The sequence below is a fragment of the Pleurodeles waltl genome, chromosome 4_1 (genome assembly GCF_031143425.1).
Source record: "Pleurodeles waltl isolate 20211129_DDA chromosome 4_1, aPleWal1.hap1.20221129, whole genome shotgun sequence".
In the NCBI taxonomy this organism is placed as follows: domain Eukaryota; kingdom Metazoa; phylum Chordata; class Amphibia; order Caudata; family Salamandridae; genus Pleurodeles; species Pleurodeles waltl.
In genome coordinates, this window is record NC_090442.1 from 650,243,299 (window position 1) to 650,264,021 (window position 20,723).

General features: G+C 44.6%; 1 protein-coding gene across 1 annotated transcript in view; it reads right to left on the reverse strand.

The window, feature by feature from the left end:
• METAP2 (methionyl aminopeptidase 2) overlaps positions 1 to 17,832 on the reverse strand; it is a 124,113-nt gene extending 106,281 nt beyond the window's left edge. The window contains exons 1-2 of the mRNA XM_069229096.1: positions 17,567 to 17,832; positions 8,753 to 8,851 (exon numbers count right to left, since the gene is read on the reverse strand). Coding sequence (XP_069085197.1) covers positions 8,753 to 8,851; positions 17,567 to 17,717 — 250 coding nt within the window. The 5' untranslated portion in view covers positions 17,718 to 17,832. The remainder of the gene's footprint in view (positions 1 to 8,752; positions 8,852 to 17,566) is intronic.
• Positions 17,833 to 20,723: the final 2,891 nt, after the last annotated feature.

The following is a 20,723-nucleotide window of genomic DNA, read 5'->3' on the forward strand; positions in this document are numbered from 1 at the left end:
ACACTTTCGGGGTGGGCTCAACGTGCTAATTTTTGGGGAAACGCGAACTGTGCATTGTCTAACGAGAGGTGCCACTCCCTTCGGATTAAGGTAGACCCCAAACTGGGGGACTTGGCTTTCACTGAGGCAGGTGCGGTGGTCCAGGGAGGTTTGTTCGGAGACCCCTTCAGAAAATATTTGGGGAAGTTACTTGCTACATTTACCTCCCTGGACAAGGCTAAAGCCTCAATAAATAATAAAAAAATAATTAAAAAAAAAAAAAGATTTGTACCCCTCAATTTTTTTTTCATGGTCAGTTGTGCCAGGGTGCGCTTGACTTGCCGCTTCTAAATGCAAAACCCTGCCAAAGGGCAAGGCTACCGCAGGAACCAGTGGAAATACCAGCATCGCTCAGGGAATTCTTCACATCCAGAAGAGGAACTCTAGGTTGAGGCAGAGGTTCCTACAGAGGACACTTTCAAGGCAATCAATCAGGTGAGTGTAGTCTCTGCCTCCCAAACGCAAGTGGGAAGTCGTTTGGCTTTGTTCTCCCAAATTTGGGATAAGCTGACTTTCAATGCATGGGTTTTGCAGGCGGTGCAGGGTTTCCACAGACTTCCATGTCTCCCCAACACAATGTCAATGTCCCCGTCCGCTGTGTTTCTCAGATGTCCAATGCACACTAATAGATCTTCAGGTTCAGGACCTCTTCCACAAAGAAGCCATTTCGCCAGTGCCTCTCCACCCGCAGGGTTTCATGAGCAATATTTTCTTGGTGGAGAAGCAAGACAGGGGAGCATCTGGTGATCAATCTCCAGGAGTTCAATGGGTGGTTTGGTTTACCGGCACTTCAATATGGAGGGAATTCCCCCTCTTACAAGATTTAATGCAATCAGAAGACTGGATGATGTGCATACCTTTCAGTTCATATTTTCATGGGCCACTGCAGGTTTTTACAATTTTGCTAGCACGGTCAGGTTTTCGAGTTACAGGCTCTCCTGTATGGACTCTCGTCCACCCCTTGGTGTTTGACAAAGGTATTGAAGCCAGCTATAGAGTATCTCTGGGAGCTAGGTTTCATTTACTTGGATGGGACCAATGTCCTGTCCCTTTAAATGACCAATTGCAATTTGTGATCAACCGCATGAAATCCCTTCTACCGCTGTCCAAGCAGATGACCTTTTTGGGCTTTGACATAATTTCCACACAGAAAATGCTCAGTCTTGCCGCCTACATGTTGGCAAAAATCCGGCGGGAATTAAAGCGCACTCTGTACCATCCATCAACATCTCTACGGCAAGTGTCCTGGGTGGTAGCTCTGCTCTCATCCTCCATTCAGGCTATTTTCCCAGGTCCATTTTATTACAGAGCACTTCAATGGCTCAAGGGGTTTCATCTGCGCAGGGGCGTGCAGTATGTGGAACAGGTTCCATTGATGGAGGATGCCAGGGAAGAGATGCATTGGTGGCTATCCGACATGGAGGCCTGAAATGGCAGGGCCATTTTCAGGTCTGACCCAGATATAGTGATACAGTGCAATGCCAGCAAGTCGTGGGGAACTGGGGGGGGGTGTGATGTGGGGACTCCTTCACCGGAGGAAGGTAGTACGTGTAAGGGCAGCAACTCCACATCAATTGCCCAGAATTATTGGCGGGTTCCTTTGCACTCCAGTGCTGGACCAAGCAGCAGGAGAATCTCCTGAAGATGAACAATATATTGGTGGTCCGGTATATCAACCATTTTGAGGCCCAAAATCAAAAAATGCCAGCAGACCTAATCAAGCTGTTTTGGACATTCTGCCTTTCCAACAGCATCTTGGTCACAGCAGAATATCTCCCAGAGATTTCCAACGAGGTAGCAGACAGATATTAGAGAGAATGGTCCAATATGAGTCTGTGGCAGTTCGACCCTCAGATTTTCTGTCTGATCGACACCTGATGGGGTCCTTTCACTGTGGATCTGTTTGCATTGTATCTGGATTACCAGGTGGATCAGTATTTCAGCTGGAGACAAGATCCTCAAGTGGCAGCAATGGACTTTTTACACAGGACTGGGCAGGGGAGCAGGGATTTGCCTTCCTGCCATTTGTGATGATCATGAGACTATCCACTCAAGTGAGGCGCCAGCGAGCTCGGATAGTCCTCATAACACGGTTTGAGGTTGCAAGTTTGGTTTCTAGTTCTTCTGGAACTTTCTTGGGATTTTCCAATGTGACTACCCCACACACTGGATCTGCTTTGGGATCTATTCGGCAATCCTCACCCGTTAATTCTCCCAGGTCAGCAACCCCTCATGCCGTGGAGGATTACAGGCAACGCTGAAAGTCCCTAGACTTTCAGAAGAGGCTGAAAGAATGCTGGCCGTAGTCTGGACAAGAAGTACTACCAAATGTTATAGATGTGCATGGTCAAGATGGGTTTGTTGGTGTGTACAAAGGAGCTGTGATCCCTTGGGGTCTGACTTTGTCCTAATCTTGCATCTTCTGACCTTTCTGGCCTCCATGGGTCTGGCCTACCAAACAGTCAACACCTTCAGGTCAGTGATCAAAGCAGGTCATGTTCCGTTTCAGGATTATCAGGTGGGTGAACACCCATTCATGACAGGGATGAGACTGGCTCTCCCTCTGGAACCTCGCTATTCCACACTAGGGACTGTAAACCAAATCCTGCGGCTTTTTCAGTCCTGGCCCAGAAATGACTATCGTACTCTTAAACAAAGTTCTGGGAAGCTGGCCATGCTTTTATGCCTCATTTACTGTCGCTGAGTTTCTGATGTCAGAGCCTTCACCCCTGAAGGGATTACGTTCCAGATCTCACAGAGGACGAAAACAAACTCCAGACTGATTTCCTATCCAGCTTTTGATGGTCTCCGAAGTTTTGTGTAATTCGCTGTTTGAAAGGGCATAAGACTATCACAGAGGAGTTTTGCCCTCCTGGGGAGAGACAGTTATTGATCTCCCCATGGAAACCTTTTAAGGAGGGGTCCACTCCTACAACTGCATGCTGGATCAAATGGATCATGCAGGAGGCTGGAATCAACATGCCACAGTTTGGCTTCCACTCTGTCAGGGGAGCAATGGCCTCAAAAGCGTTTACACGTGGTGTGTACTTGCAAGATATCCTTAAAGCAGGGGACTGGTCCTTAGACTCCATGTTCAAGCCGTTTTACTTCAAATAAGTCTTGAATTTGGTAGTGGACACGCTTAGAACAAGAATAATCCTCGCCTCTGGTCCGGACATAGAATGCAAAACTTCCTAGCACTCATAAAGGAAAGTTTTAGTTCTGTTAAGGACATGAAGGCAAGGATTATTCCCTCCCTTCGTCCCTGAGAACTCGACCCTCCCTGGAGTCTTTTCCTAGGTAAAGGGAGATCTTTGTTTCATTGTAAAGCTTAAATATAACATGTTTTTTCCTTCTTATTGTTATGAGGTTTTGTATTCCTAAAGTCGTATTAATTATGTACTTATAGCCTCAGCAATGGCTATAGCCGTTTGATTCATATTTTGTTTCAGGATATAGTTTCTTACACATTATGTTTGTATTCCAGGATCAGATGCCACTAAAGATGGTTAAGAAAACCAAAGAGATGTAGGCGTGTCACAGAAAGAAAAGAGGATGTGACAGACTGCAAAGCTTGTTATAAGGCCAAGGGGGACTATTGATTGGCTGATGTGGTTTTGTAGTTCCTTTCCTGGGTGTTTCTGGGTAAGGTAATTTTTATAGAAGTTGAAGTCTGCTGGAGTACGAATAAAGGAAGTAAGAATAGAATAATCCTCCCCTCTGTGTCCTTAATATAATTGAAAAGTTCCTTCACGAGTACTAGGAAATTTGTCATTCTTTATAGCCTAATAATAGAGAGTGGAGTGCTATGCTATAGCCTGTTAGCCCAGTCAAGTTCTGAGACGATGAGCAATGTTGCATGTACCACTCACCATTTCTGAATGCAAAAGGCAAATGTCAAAGAACAAAGGCTCCCGATTGAGAAGAAATGCCAGTTCAGGATGCTGACTCCCACCTACAAGGCCCACCACAGTGAAGGACCAACCTACATCAGCAAACGCCTGACCTTCAATCAACTGACCAGACACCTCCGATCAGCTTCCCTCTCCCTTACAGACACCCCGCAGATCTGTTGAGCCAACAGTGGAGGATGGTCCTTCTCACACCTGGCAGCCGAAGCTTGGAACAACCTCCCCCCTGCACCTCAGGTCCGGAGCATCACTCCAGCAAATCAGGAAACAACTAAAGACCTGGATGTTCGAATGATCATTCCAGCATCTACAGACCCTCACGGCTGATGTGCCACGCTCTATAAACGTTTGATTGACTGAGGTCTATGAGATGCCAGGGTGCTGGATAAAGAGGACTCTCCCACCTACTCTTTCCTGGAACGAGAGCCAGTGGGCTGCCCCTGACTTACATCCCAATGGTTTGGCCCCCGCCTGGGTGCTGGCGGGCAATGCTTGTGGTCTTGACTCTGCCCCCATGATCATCTCTCTCCAGCCACCCAGCTTACAACTTGCTGGGAGGGAGATTGTTGGGTCTCATGGACACCCCCCTGCCCCCCCCGGGATGTTTCACCTCATGATTCTCTTGTTTGTATATGGAGTTTTGGGTGGTGGTGGGGTGATATTTGACCTAATTATGGGGCCAAAGTGAGAGGTGGGTCTTTAGTTGGGACAATGTTTATAATATGTGATTTAGGTTTGTTCTCCCCCTTCAGAGCGAAAAAGCACAGTGTTCCTTTTTTCCGCAATCGATCACAACTGACTGATTATTGCCACTTACAACTTCTTTCTTAACCAAAGATGCAGTCTAAATGTCTGACTTGGAACATTAGAGGACTGAGTGATAGGCACAAAGTGCAACATGTACTCGCATACTTACACAGTGACATCTGCCTGCAGCAGGAGCTGCTTCTGACGGAGCAGACCCTGACATGCTTGAGGGTGAGGTGGATAGCAGAACAACATGTGGCCTGTTACTCTAACTATTCAAGGGGAGTTTCAGTGTTGCTCTGTAAAGGCCTCCGATGGCACACGTGCCAGATTCTTTACAATAAGGAGGGTCCGTATGTTATACTAGCTGATCCATTACAGGAGCATTCCTTGATACCGATATCAGTTTATGGCCCCCAACACCGATGACCCCTTTTTTCTGCTGAGACCCTCAACTGGCCGAGTCTTTGGGCCGGGAGATTTTAACATGGTCTCGGATGCATGCGCGAACAGGTCAACCGACTCACAATACCCACACGCTGCCGCGCATCAGCTTATGACAGATAATAACCTCATTGATATTTGGTGCTTCCACTACACACACAAAACATAGTGCATGCGCACAGCATCTCCACACAATAGAACTGACTATTGGCTGGTCACTAGAGATGTGGTCTCCTGGACCTCTCAAGTGCACTGTCCGACCATACCCTGGTAGACTTTGCTCCCCCCCCCCAGTACATTTCGTGCACACTATCTTGGCGGTTACCCACGGGTGTGCTATGTGATCGGGCGTTCCGAAGTGACATAAGGACGGCCATTATAGATTATTTTTAACACAACTTGCAGTCTATCTCCTCTCCGTCCACATTATGGGAGACTTCCAAGGTGGTAATCCCGAGGGCGTGTTTATGGCATTGCGGGGGAAGATGACATGACTAGAGATGGAAATCTGCACTCTGGAACTCCAATACTTCGATTCCTGCAACCACGGCTACCATGGGGTCCCATTTGTAGTAAACTTACAGAGTATGAGGAAGCAGCACTCCGAGAAACGCATTATTTGGGGAGGGAAGCTTGTGCCCAGCGATATAGCAAGGGAGACAGAGCAGACAAGACACTTGCTGGATTATTGCTCAAGCTCTAGGCGAGTGACTAGATCGTTGAACTCAGACTACCAACAGATTGCACATACCCAAGTAGATTCCATTTACACTGATCTGTACACGTCCTCAAAGCATCTGCCCCCCCCCCCCGATCTTTTTAATCTAATCTGGACTCTGCAATTGCTTTGTCTAGAAGGAGGTCACAGTCTATTCCTTAACGGACCCTTTCTATTGGCGAGATTTTCCAGGTCATTGAGAGTCTACCTGGGCATAAAGCCACAGACGTACATGACTTCACTGCTGTGTTTTTTTTTTTTTTTTTAAGGAGTATAGCAACCTTCTTGTCCCCATCTCCTGAACATGTGTGAGGAGTCCATATCGAGTGGACTCCTCCCTCTTACCTTTGAGAAGCCTTCTTCTCACTATTTTGAAACCTGATAAAGATCCCCAGAGCTGCAACTCTTATAGGCCTCTCTATGATAAATACAGCTAATAAAATACTGGCCAAGCTGACTGCCTTGTGTCTCCTCCCTTGCTGCCAAGCACTGTGCGTCCCAATCACTACAGCTTTGTGCCTCGCCCACAACCTGCGCACTTTCTTTGTTCTCCTACAGATGCTACTAAGGCATATGATTCGCTTGAATGGCCTCATCTGTTCCAGCTATTGGTGCGTCATGGGATTGGGGATACGTTCTTATGATTGATGTGACTTCTTTATTCCTGGCCCATCGCTTGCCTGAGGATCAATGGTGCGATAACAACTTCCTTCACGATATCTCAGAACATCCAGCAGGAAGGCCCCATCACCCATATTATCCATGATTGCCATGGAGCCCCTAGCAACTGAACGGAGACAGCACCATTCCCACCGCAGGCTTGCATTCATCACCCGAAGGATCCTAGTTTCAATGTATACAGATGATGTTACCCTGTTTGTTAGGGACCTCAGGTTAATCTAAATCCGCTTATCAGGGACTTCACTCGATCCTTTGCGGGCATCACCATCACTTGGGCTAAATCCATTTTGTTTCCCCCAACGGCTGCAACGCAGTACTTTTCCTCTGACTTTCCCCTGCAGTGGGCACAGGATCCGATACCTGGGGATTTGGCTTAGCCGGAATCTCGACAACCTTTGGAGGGCGAACCATGGCAGATTGATAACATGGCTCGAGGACAGAGATGCTACATGAATGAACCTCCCACTGTCTCTCACAGAGAAACTGGCGGGGGCCAAGATGGTGGTGCTTCCCAAATTCTTGTTCTTATTTATCAAGTTGCCAAATCCCCTCCCAGTGTATTTCCGTAGAGACGCCGGTTCCACCTTAAAACACTGGTATGGGCAGGCAGGACACCATGAGTGGCATTGGAGATATTGACGATTCCCTTCGACCAGGTGAATTGGGAGCACCTGATATGGATCTATATTTCTTCAGTGCAAAGGTACAGTTTGTACATTACCTGGGCACCCTACACAGTTTCCATTGCACACTGCACCAGAGCATGATCACGCTGCCCTGTGCCCAATGCAGACAACTCTGTATGTCCTCCTCCTCCCACCCAAGATCGGTGCGGAACTAAACGAACATGGTAGCCTGCACTGTTTGGGCGTGGAATGAGATGGCACAAAGGGTGCGGCCTGATCATCTATTTGCCCCGTAGGTTCAGATTGTGGGCCACCTCTTCATAACTATGGCTATGGGCCTGATGCTCACGGATGGCTTCATTGAAAGCAGCTGACTTCCTTTGGCACTATATACCCAAAGGGGATCTTTGGTAACCCCTAGCAGGTATTCCAAGATTCAGCCACTTCGCTCTTGGACACCCTGACTTATCAGCTCCGAGCGGCCCTGCGAGCCACTCAGGATACTTTCCGGAGGCCCCTCCGAGATTCACTATCTTAGAACAGATACTCACTAACCCGTCCCTGTGCAGGATGATCACACGCCTCAATGATGGTATGCAGGTGTCTGCGCTGCTTCGAAACGCCTTCAGGCCATCAAACATGGTCCACTGACCTGAATATCGCTATTAACAATGAGCCACGGTTATACTGCTGGTTCTAGTCCAAGGCCTTTTCCCCCAAACGACAGACTGCGTTTATTCCAATTCAAATTCTTACATAGAGTGTATCGCACACCAGCGCGGATGCACAGGATGAGCTTGGCGGCTGACACACAGTGCGCGCAATGTACTGCGCCATGCACAAACCTTTTACTCCCAGCATGAAACTGTCCCGGCATCTAGTGCTTCAGGACGGGAGTCTTTGCTGATACTGCACAGATCAAGGCTCATTCCCCCAAGTGCACACCTCATGTTGCGCTGCTGGTCTGTCAGATTCCCCGGGAAGTGTGCAGGTCGCTTAGAATTTTGCTGCTGCTCACCCAAGATTAGGGCAACGATACATTAGGGTAGGTGGCTGGCATCTAATAAGGAAAAGTGGCTCCAAGATGTTCAGCGGATGCTTAACCGATCTCGCCCCAAAGACATATGGGCCCCTTAGGTCAAATTCCTGAGAGCACAGGAACATACAGAAGATGCAGCCGACAAACACTGGAGTCTTGAATAAGCAGACAACAGCCTTGAGCAGCCTTCTTTGTGTTGAGCCCCAACGACATGCCCTTCCAATAGAGTGGGGTATCAATCGAGAATGTTGCCTGAAAAGCCGCTGCGGCGATGGACACCACTGCATAAGTTGGATATTATCTCTGCTGAGTAGCAGGTTTCATCTTCCCTTTTATTCCTCCCTCCCCGCTACTCCCTGGCTACATCCTATACACTAGGGAATTGTGTCTTCCGATCTCTTTGTACCCTAGGTGCAGTCATGTTGTTGTTGTTGTATTGGATGTCCACTGTTAATCTCCAATAAATAAAAGTTTTTTAAAAAATATACCCACATGTTGTACAGCAGGTATCTCTTGGTTTTCACCAAAACATTTACTCAGCACTTGCCTTCATCGTCGTCCTCTTTTTCCTTATCCTCCAGGGCCTGCTTCTCCAACTGTTTTGTCACATCATCAACCGTGCCGGCTCCCCCTTCTTTCTCAGTATCTGTTTAATAAAAAAAAAAAGTTTTTTTAAATGTTCTGTTTTAGTCAAGAAGCGATGCCCCAAACATATTTATTTACGTTTTCCCCCTTTGGTTTTGGGGCCTCCCCCAGGAGGCACAGTTTGTTCTTAAGTGTGGATATACCACCTGTTCTACCCAAAATCTTTGAACTACTTCGTAGGCCCATACCATATGGGAGTTTGCCTCTCCTGCTCGTCAACCCAGGCATGCAGATCTACTTGCACGACTCTGTCCCAGTTTTACTGGGGGCACGTTGGATCTGTGCATGTAACTTACCCTGGCACAGCTTGAGATCTTCTTAACTTGTGAACATGCTAACTCCTACTCTTTATCTGTGAATCAATCAGGGCAGTTTGTCTCCCTTTGGGTTCTGACTTCGAAGGCCACCACGCTTGTCAGCCCCCAGTACCCTACAAATTAGAAAACAACACCCACATGGTTGCCAGTGCGCCTGTCACCTGTGAGGCATACAACCACTCGGTCCAAATCTCCTTCACTGCCTGCGCTAGCTTAGCTTATTAAGAATTGCCCAGATCTCACACCAAAGATTTCCTATGCTTCAGCAAATGCGAGGAATTTACCACTGTAGTAAAGGACCTCTGTTGTTTTCTCTATAGCCACTGCAATATTCTTGTAGATATGCTTGAATGATAGACCAATGTAGTTTTCAATGTCAGTGGATCCCTGATAACCTACCTTATTGTTCCTTCTCATGTTTTTTCACCTGCCTAAATATGAAAGGGCATGGAGCTGGTACTGTCTGCAACCACATGTTAAAGCTGTGCAGCTATTTAATATATTTCTAGGTCTGGAAAACACAGTCGCTCTCTCTTCCCCAGCTCCCCTGCAGAGTCTTCAATCTGATCCTACTGTACCTCCCTGACCATGTGAGAAAGATCTACAATGAACCTAACTCACAGAATGTCCTTCACCAGCAGTGCACACATCAAGATCAGAATTGCAGAGAAGCATCTCAGCAGAAAGACCACTGCTGTAAGCCATACCTGCCCCATAACAGAGTGGCAGAGTGTTTCTGAACTGCACTAGCCCTTTCAAACCTGCCACTACTCTGGCAATGTTGTATACATAGTGTTTACCCACAGTGTGTGCCAATTGTGTTTTCAGATATATGAAACTCTCTACTTTCTTTTGTATCCTCACTTTTGGGTATTTGTCATGTAATATCTTAATAAGTCCCCTCCCCAGCATCAGCGCCCTCTTACCTCTGCTGGTGTGTAAACGGAGTACTTCTCCAAATCGCACCGATTCCTGCACCAACACAGTCACAAAGTGCTCTGGCCCACGAAAGTATGTTAGTGAGTCATATAGGTCCACAGACACTACCTGCGCAGCCAATTTTATTGTGATCCCCCCCAAACCCAATAGTGTTACCCTTTGTCTGCATTCAAGGTAAACAGAGAAGAGAGACAGCAACTTAGTATTGTCCCCGCACAAACAACCAGCCCTTTGATATTACCAACCCCGTCTTCCACCTTGCCACTGGCTCTCTGCACAATAATTGTAGCAAGCCAACAAAATCAATGCCAAATCCCATCTTCTTGAAAACCCATAGCATATGATCACCCCCTGCTGTAGTGAATGTTTTCTTGAATATTCAGCACTGCTAGGCCGCAATGAATCAAGATGTCCACCACCTTCATTAAACTGTTTGAAAAGGTCATACGCATTCCGTCTAGACCCTCTAACAGACTGATCTTGGAACCACTGTGATTGTGGCTACCCTCAGAGTGGCAAATTTTGTACTATTTTGTGCCTCTGCAAAGACTTCGGAGAAGTTTGAGAGCATACTCAAGAACTTATGGCATAGGTTCACTTCATAGCCTCTGGCCCTTACGCATGCCCATTATCGCTCCCACCAGTTCCTCTTTGGCTAATGGCTCCCCCAAAAGTTCTGGTGTTTTACAATTATTCTGGGCAGGACAGCCCAATCCAAAGACATCAGATAATTAAAAATAAGGTATTATAAAGTATAAAGTGTTAATGGCTAAAAGCAATCCAGCACTTTCTACTCACTATGCCAAATGATTCTTCCACAATAGGACCTTAAAAACTAAGTTTAATACAGATGTATTTTGAGGTGCAGAAATAAGGTTAAAGAGCCCCCCATGTATGCTTGGTCTTGACCTGGGTAATTTAGATATCGCCTTGCCAACATCCTGAGTTTGTCTTATTGATGTCGGCAAATTCTCAAACATTTAAAGAAGATAAAACAGAGGAGTTGATTCTTGATGGTTCAGTCTCCTTATTGGCTTTTGGATGCTGGCCTGATGAGATAGGAAAACCGGCTTTTCCTGTTGATCAGGTTAAAAGTCTTGCAGTGATTTTCAATAGCAAGTTACATTTTCAGACTCTCAATAAAAAACGTTTTATTTTCTACAGTTACTGTGCAAGATTCAGCGTTTACGGCCTTTGGACCAAAACAAGACTATAATTCAAGCCATGATTATGTCCAGAATGGATTACTGCTTTGGATGTAGGTCTTCCTGTGACCCATATGAACAGTCTTTAACTAACTTAGCACAACAATGCTAAACTTTTTTGGGAGAAAAAAAAAAATCTATTTAATCTCACTACACCATATAATATTGCAGACAACAAGATCCCTTTGAAGAATCAACGAAGGGGTAGGTGATCTGGCATAGCTTCACAATGTATTTGTTTCTTCTTTCAACAGAAACCAGTAAATATAAAGCTGAACAGAAGCCTCAGTACAAAGACCGGCCTGTGTTGTCTATATGGCTTCTCATGCTCGCCACTCCTTTTCAACACTTACTCACACTCATTGGCACACATTCTAGAGCATATTTGTCCAACATACGGCCCACAGGCCACTGTGGAACCGCCACCTCCCAACCAAGGTATATCATGCTGGGCTTTTGCCAAGAAGGCTGCGTGAGCTGCTTTGAAAAGTGTATAGCTGCAATGCAGTATGATAACACATAGAAGTGGGCAAATATTAAAACTGTTTTGAAAGAAGAGTGGCCAGGGCACACCAATAGCATGAATCCTGATCCTGATAATGTTCAAGAATAAATAGAAAGTTCGTTCTTGGAAGATGATGTGTAGATATTTATTATAAGTGAAGGTAGAAATCTCAATCAAAAGACTGCGTTGTACAAAATGACCATGTGTCCAGAGCAGCCAGATGGTGTTAAATGGTCAAAGTTACAATAGGATGTTCGAATGTAACAATAAGTCCATATAGCAAAACAGCCAACACGTGTTTCGTCTTCAAGACTTTGGCAAGGCTTCAGATGTATATAAAACATTATATGTAAACACGAAAGGTACATAGATCAAGCTGCTGGTAGTCATGAGTTCTTGGGAGAAATCAAATAGTACAGGCAAATGATGGCCATGATAAGCCTCAAGTATTTGTGGAGCGAATAAACCCGTGCCATGCGCGTCGGGGTTTTGGCCATCATTTGCCTGTACTATTTGATTTCTCCCAAAGACTCATGACTACCAGCAGCTTGATCTATGTACCTTTCGTGTTTACATATAATGTTTTATATACATCTGAAGCCTTGACAAAGTCTTGAAGACGAAACACGTGTTGGCTGTTTTGCTGTATGGACTTGTTACATTCGAACATCCTATTGTAACTTTGACCATTTATCACCATCTGGCTGCTCTGGACACATGGTCATTTTGTACAACGCAGTCTTTTGATTGAGATTTCTACTTTCTACCTGCAGTTATAATAAATATCTACACATCATCTTTCAAGAACGAACTTTCTATTTATTCTTGAACATTATCAGGATCAGGATTCATGCTATTGGTGTGCCCTGGCCACTCTTCTTTCAATATTTGGGCAACCACCCACTCTTCAGTGGCCCTCCGACACCTGTGGTGGCAGGTGTTAGGGCTAGCCTGGCACCCAACACCATAATGTTTAAATTTTATAACTTTGCTCGGATTTCACTATTGACATACGCTTTGCAGATGTGCAAGCACTCTCTGGCATCCGCCACCTTCTTCATCTACATTAAAACTGTTTTGTAAGTGTGGCAAGCACAGTTCATTGTACACCTACAGGCCTTCTTAGAGCCAATAAGAGATCTAGCCAAACAGCAGATTAGGTTGGCTGCTGAGCATCACCCGGACACTGTAAACAGAGTGCTACTGCCTTTACACCTTGTGAGCATGACAGAAGCATATGCACACACAAAACAATAACAGGAAGCAGCATTGTTGAAACACTGCACAGCCTGATGACCACCATAATGGACCACTCTTTGAACTGAGCAAGCAGACTAGTGTTCTGGGTTTTACTTCCTGTACAAACCCAGGTCACTGAAAAATTACTAGTCGTAGTTCCACTTGTATTCTGTCAATTTATCCTTCTACCACTACTCAAATTCTGTGTTGTTTACCACAGATAACCATGATATTTATATTTGTTCTAGTATAATCTTTCTTGATTTAGAGCCTCAGATATCCATTTTAGAGATTACCTGCCAGTCTCCAGTGCCTTTCTTCTGCAGTCAGGATTCAAGAGTATACCAACAGTCCAGACACATCTTAGCTGAAGGTATCCTCCCTGTCAGTAGCTGTACTATGGCCTCAGCCTATTGTGTACTGAAGCAAAGTTCTGAGGTGGCATACAATAATGATGATCTCCAATTGGTTTGCCTTTGAGACATGAATAAACATCACCCTGAGTATTGGCAGGGCTCGAAAAATCTACTCAACCACTTGCTATGGCAAGTTTTATTTTAGGAGGTTGAGTTTTTTTTTTTTTTTAGATTCCACTCAACCATTCAGGCAAGTCGACAAAGAACAGGTGTTCTGTTCAGTCAGAAACTGAATTATCAATTAGGATGCCTTTAAATCTTATTCTTGTCACATTTGCTCTGTGTTCAGAGACAGAGATCAAAAGTCAGTTTGTCTTCTTGCAATGCAAATACTTTTCCTTGTGACTGCAGAGTTCCAGCATTTTGTAAGGTGAACTGTCTGACCTATGTGAAATGAAAGCCTTTTGGTATCAGGTTTTTCCTAACACACAACATTTATATAACTAAGTCAACTTTACAAACATTTAAAAATATATTTCAATAGCTGTGAAAGTCCATTTCTTCTACAGCTGTGTGATGAACAAAATATGTTAGTCAATTGGATTACAAAGTCAGAAGACTTTACTTGGTGATGTGCAAATTATAAATATTTTCTAAAATCCAATTTGCACACATTATTGTTAATACACTATATAGTTTTATCAGTAAAGCTGCAAGTTAATGGGAAGGTTTTTGGACATTACTTGGAAATGTACTGTCTGTAAATTACATTGTGCTACCACATCATACTTTAGTAGTATATTTATTAAAAGTGAGTGTTTAAACATAAACTGAGAAACACTCCTGCCCTGATGGGAAAGCTATTAGTAAACCAAGAGGCAAGCCATGCATGAATCATGTGTACCCTATATGTGGGCTAGATGTATTATACATGGAGCACATGTTTAGTGTATTTAATCCACACAAAAAAAAAAGAAGAGGATTTTTATTTATTTTTTACAGCCGAAATGCTGAATTTACATATTTGAAGGTGCACTCATATGTGAGAATGAAGAAAAAGGCGACTGTAAAATACAATATTTTCCTAGGATCACACAATTTGAGACCCATTTCTGGGTCAAGTACATTACAGTTAGGTCGAGTAGGTTATTCAAGCTACTCGACCTACAGGTCTAGTAACATTTTTATGATTTTTCAAGGCCTGATAATTGTCCAGCTCTCAACCAGTAAATCCAGCTGGAATACATCTGGATGCTGCAGAAATGTGTATGTTGGGGTTTTGGCCTTGTATTATTCGTTCTGGTAGCTGCTAATAAAAAAGCCCTGGCAAGTGTTTCAGATCTTTGCTATATTTTTCCACTGTCAAGTAATATTTACATTTTCAAGCTTTCCTTTCTTTCATCCTTATTTTGGGGTGCAGTTAAGGCCAGGAGACCAGTGCTTCTGATTTTTTTTATTTATTTATATAAAGGCCTGCTGTATTGTCACCCAAAACAATGTCCTTAGTGTAAAAGGGCACTAATAATTTCCAGATATCTGTAAAATTGCTATTGCACACATTTAAGCCTGCATCTCTGTACCCTTTTAGTTTGCATAACCGCTTGCGGTACTGAACAAATGCAAACACAGCATAGTACTTCTGTTAGGGCAAACATATATGGATTAAATCCAGATCTGTGACTGGGGGTAAGCGTCAAAAAGTTTCAGCATTCCGTCCATCATCCTTTTGTGTTGCTCAAGTTGCCCAAAGTGGGAAGGGTATGCCCAAACATGGGTCCAGTGACTGTGCCACTGGATTCAAGCTAGCCTGGCTGATGTAGGGTGCTATCCTGAAACCAGTCCCAGGATGCTTGTTTCTGGTCCAGGGAGGATCTGGCCTGGCAGTTCAGACTGGACTGTTCCCTTGGGTAACAGGGTCAAGACTGATGTGCATATGGCTGGGTCCGAACTGGGGTGGTATGGTGAGAAAAAGAACAATGGGTTAAACCCAGATCTATGACGGGGGTGAGTGTTTGAAAAGTTTCAGCGCTCTGGCCATCATCCTTTCGTGTGGATAGATGTTCACCAAATTGGATCTCAGCTCTGGTAGGAAAGCCTTCAATTCAAGCAAAATGTGCCATTAGTACAACATATTTATGTGCAAGGGGATATGTGCTTTGTTTCAAAAGGAACACATGAAGAGCTCTCAACAATAGACCCCCAGACCTGTCCTCTGATGAGTCCGAATTAACTGTAACCAAGGTCTGCTCAATTGGAATACAACCAAGAAGTTGGAAGACCATGTTATTCCAATATTGGAACAATGATAGCCGGAATGAGAGGAGCCTCAACTGCTCTTCTCGCAGCTCGTCCCAAAGACCAGCTGGGTGAAACTGTTGTACAAACATACCCATGGCACACTAAAAAACGGCATACATTGCTTTTGTCCTTGTTTAATCGGCCCAACGCAAATATTCAAAGTACAAATACTCCTATGCACAATAAGCAAGTCTTAGTAACAGCTTTCCCAACCTACGGGTCTATACAATCTTGCAAAGAATCCTACTTGCGTATAATGCCCTCAATGGCTGCTGCCCACTGCATTTGTCACTTTGCTTTTTATGGTTCTGAAAGGTCTCGCACCAGCTAACTGTCCTGTTAGTGGTGGACTAAAGTGTCTTCTTGCAAGTACTTTTCGTGCTTGTTGTGCTCAGAGCTCTTTCAGAAGATGCCACAAAGACTGACATTGTGGGGTTTCATCTGCTCGCCGTAGAGTATGTGTTCCTTTACAACTCGTGCTCGACTACTCTGTGGTGGCTTACACTTCCAGCTACTTTGTGCCAGAAAAGTATCTTAAGCCAGACGGTGCTTGGCCGCATTCCATTTCTGCACATACCACCACGTCCGCGACTGCTACTTCGCTTCTACCCCAAAAGTGCTTCACCGCTCCTGCAGTACTCTCCTGTCACAATGTCTTCAAATGTAGCAAATATTCCACCTGCAACATGCTTCTTCCAATTGCAAGCATTAGTACAATGGATTGTCACCAATGTAGTGGAGACGTGACAGAAGAGAAAATAACAATGACTTATGGAGTACCATGTATTGACAGGCTGCCTCAATGAGTTTAACGCTCGTCGGTGTAACATTCAAAGATCAGCAAGTCATGCGTCGCAATTCCAGTAAAGTCCACTCAACCATCCTTCCCAAAAAGGTAAACCAAGGGCTGGTACACTGGGCAACAGTGAAACAGACTACTGTCAATGCTTAGAAACAGCTAAAATGTTGTCTGAAGCAATAATAAAAAAACGAGTTTCTATTATTATTTTGTCTAAATCAACTACCAAACTTCGGCCTCATTCAACGCTATCTTGTTACATGTACACACCAAAGCATCAAGCTTACACACACAACAAAAACAAGTATTAGAAAAGCCAACAAGTCCGGCGTTGGCTTAGAGCATGTTGGCTTTGTCAATTATAGTTTTGTCATAATGTTTCGAAAATGTTATTGTTGATAAAGTTGCTGGGCCCTTCACAATATGAAAAACCACACTAGCTAAAACTGTGTTTTTATTTGCTGTCAAAAAGAATACACTGCCATAGTATTCCTTGGCATTTACGGGAGCTAATTTGTGTGTGCCTCTAAAAGGGAAGAACGCCGTCTCTAACAGAGAAGTTAGCCAATGGTTGGAGTGGGCTGGCACCGTGACCCATGCTGTGTACTTGCAGTGGGCGGAAGAAAAATGTGAATGACACAATATCAGACCAATGGAGGAAACGGGGTCACAGAAACCCTCTCTAAGAATATGATTCAGAATCCTCACCTTTCTACCCCCCCCACCCCCCCCCCCCCCCCCCCCTTTTCTATACCCAGTCTCGAAACCGAGTACCAGCCCTCACTCCTTTCCTATCCCCTCCCCTGGTGCTCACGCAACTCCTTCCTATTCCAACACCCACACACTTCCTAACCACCAACTGTGAAATGCTAACTTTTGTTTTTTTAATCCTCATGCCCCACTATCCCCTTCAGCGTCTGACTTGGCAGAACTATGTTGACTACTTTTTTATTTTGTTTTCTTCTTCTTGCCATCACCAGTCTCTCTCCCCCTCTTTCATCCTACAGCACACTATCTTCCCTTACTCCTCACCCTCCTCCACTACTTTTACACCTCACCCCCGGGAGCCTTGCTCTTCTTCTTTTTCCTCTTCTTCTTCTTGCAAGACTCTTCTGCCGTGTCGGCATCCTCCTTGTCTTCTAGCTCCAACTCTCCGTTGAGGTGAGGAGCTGCTTCAAGCAGCAATTGCTGCTGTTTCACTGCCGCCATGTTCAAGAGAAAAGAACCTGGGTCTGACCAGGATACCGCAGTTCCTAAAACAACTCTATGATACAGTGGGACGCTGGAGTCCGCTATAGCATCAACTCTATGATTCGGCCATTACCAGTCAAGGGGGATGCCGGGACAGCCTCGCGCAACATGCCGGAGTACTCATCTTTAGACATAGAAAACGGACCATACGACTCCTCGCACCCCCTTCTCATATGGATCTTTATAGAAGCAGATTAAAAATACCCAATTGAAAAAAAAATTAACCATACTTTGAATTGCAACTCGCGAGAACCCATTTCAAAATGACCCTTACGGTTGAGCTATGCCATTTTCGACATGCGGATAACATTTGAAAGTAACGGTAAAGTAGTCGAAATCGTAATAACCGTTCACATATTCTGAAGCTTTTAGCTAGTTAAAAACAAATCTTCACAAACCCGTCGCATCGCTCATAATGTTAGGTTCCTCCAAAAACGATTCGAAGTACATTTTCAAAATGGCCGACGCTTTGTACAGACTTGAAGACTGTATTGCCAAGAATGCTGGTTATTACTGTACGGAAAATAAATAAACCCCTTCGCTGCCAGGCCTTTTCCCCTCCGGTGCCGAAACCTTTTTTGGGCTATTTGGGGCAGCTGGGGCTTAGGTCCTCATAACTTTTTGTCCACATAAGCCACCCACGCTAAATTTGAGTCTTTTTCCCCAACATCCTAGGGCAGTGGTTCCTAACCTTCTCAGGGGGTCCGCGAGAGCCTAGAAAATTAAAAAATATTAACAAATATTGACAAATTAGGTCCCCAGCTTCCAGTAATGACTCACGCGGGGCCCCCTGGATTCCCATGATGATTCAGTGGGGGTCCCTGGGTTCCATTAATATTAAAGTGGGGGTCCACAGAAATCAAAAGGTTGGGAACCACTGTCCTAGGGATTCTAGGGGTATCCAGAGTTTGTGGGTTCCCCTGAGGGAGACCAAGAAATTAGCCAAAATGCAGCTAAAATTTCATTTAAAAAATGTGGGAAAAGGGCTGCAGAAGAAAGCTTGTGTTTTCCCCCCTGAAAATGGCATCAACAAAGTGTTTATGGTGCTAAAATCACCATCTTCCCAGCTTTCAGGAAGAGGCACACTTGTTCAAAAACCACATTTTTCAACATAATTTAGAATTTTACAAGGACATATCCCATTTTTACTATTTTTGTGCTTTCAGCCTCCTTCCAGTTAGTGACAGAAATGGGTGTGAAACCAACACTGGATCCATGACAGCTAAACATTTCTGAAAAGTAGACACAATTCTGAATTCAGCAAGGGGTCATTTGTGTAGATCCTTCAAGGTTTTCCTACAGAAAGTAACATCTAAAATGACAAAATATTGAAACTGAGGTGAAAAAAAGAGACATTTCTGTCCACGTTTTCTTCTATAGTGTTTTCTACCTACAGCAGATTTTTGAAAGTAATACACCATTATGTCTGCTGGACTCTTCTGGTTGCGGGGATGTATAGGGCTTGTAGGTTCATCAAGAACCCTAGGTTCCCAGAGCCAACAAAGGAGCTGCACCTTGCAATGGGGTTTCATTGTATACCTGGTATACAGCAATTAATTTGGTGAAATATAATGAGTGAAAAATAGGTATCAAGGAACCTTTGTATTTCCAAAATAGGCACAAGTGTTGAGAAGCAGTGGTTATTTGCACATCTCTGAATTTCGGGGTCCCCATACTCGCATGTGAATTGCAGTGCATCTCTCAAATAGACGTCTTTTTTACTCACTGTCTTACATTTGGAAGGAAAAAATGTAGAGAAAGACAAGGAGCAATAACACTTGTTTTTCTATTCTGTGTTCCCCCAAGTCTCCCAATAAAAATGGTACCTCACTTGTGTGGGTAGGCCAAATGCCCGCAACAGGAAATGCAACATGGACACATCACATTTTTACATTGAAATCTGACGTGTAGTTTGGAAAGTGCCTAGCTGTGGATTATGGCCTCTAGCTCAGCCGGCACTTAGGGAAACCTACCAAACCTGTCCATTTTTGAAAACTAGACACCTAAAGGAATCCAGGATGTGGTGACTTGTAGGGCTCTCACAGGTTCTGTTACCCAGAATCCTTTGCAAACCTCACAATTTGGCAAAAAACCCGTTTTCTTCACATTTTGGTGATAGAAAGTTCTGGAATCTTAGAGGAGCCACAAATTTCTCTCCACCTAGCATTCCCCCAAGTCTCCCGATAAAAATGGTACTTCACTTGTGTGGGTAAGCTTGGTGCCCACAACAGGAAATGCCCCAAAACACAACATGGCTCATCACATTTTCCCAAAGAGAACTGACTTGTGTTTTGCGAAGTGCCTAGCTCTGGATTTTGGCCTCTAGCTCAGCCAGCACCTAGGAAAATCTACCAAACCTATAGATTTTTTTAAACTAGACACCTAGGGGTATTCAGAATGCGGTGACACGTGGGGCTCTCACCAGGTTCTGTTACCCAGAATCCTTTGCAAACCTCAAAATGTGGCCCAAAAAAACACTTTTTTTCTCACATTTTGGTGATAGAAAGTTCTGGAATCTGAGACAAGCCACAAACGTCCTTTTGCCCAGCATTCCCCCAAGTCCCCAATAAAAATGGCACCTCACTTGTGTTGGTAAGCCTAGTGCCCGCGACAGGAAACGCCCCAAAACACAACTCTGCTCCATTGTCACTGCAAGTAGCTTACTGCATCTGATCCCCCGAGAGAGGAGGTAATAGTCAGAGGGAGGTAGAGGCTGACTGTTGGGCTAGGACAAAACTTCTGGAGAGTAATTCGGACAGTATGAGGGAGCAGTGAGAAATGAGGTGCAGGAACAGGGAGTGACAAAGCAGAGTAACTAACTAGTATCCCCAGGCCAGTGGCAACGGGAGAGTCATGTTAGAGAGCACACAACATTGAGAGAGATTGAGGGCTGCATGGTGAGAGACATTAAGTGGGTGCAAAAGAGAAGATCTTGGAGACAGAGACGGAGACGGATCTGCACCG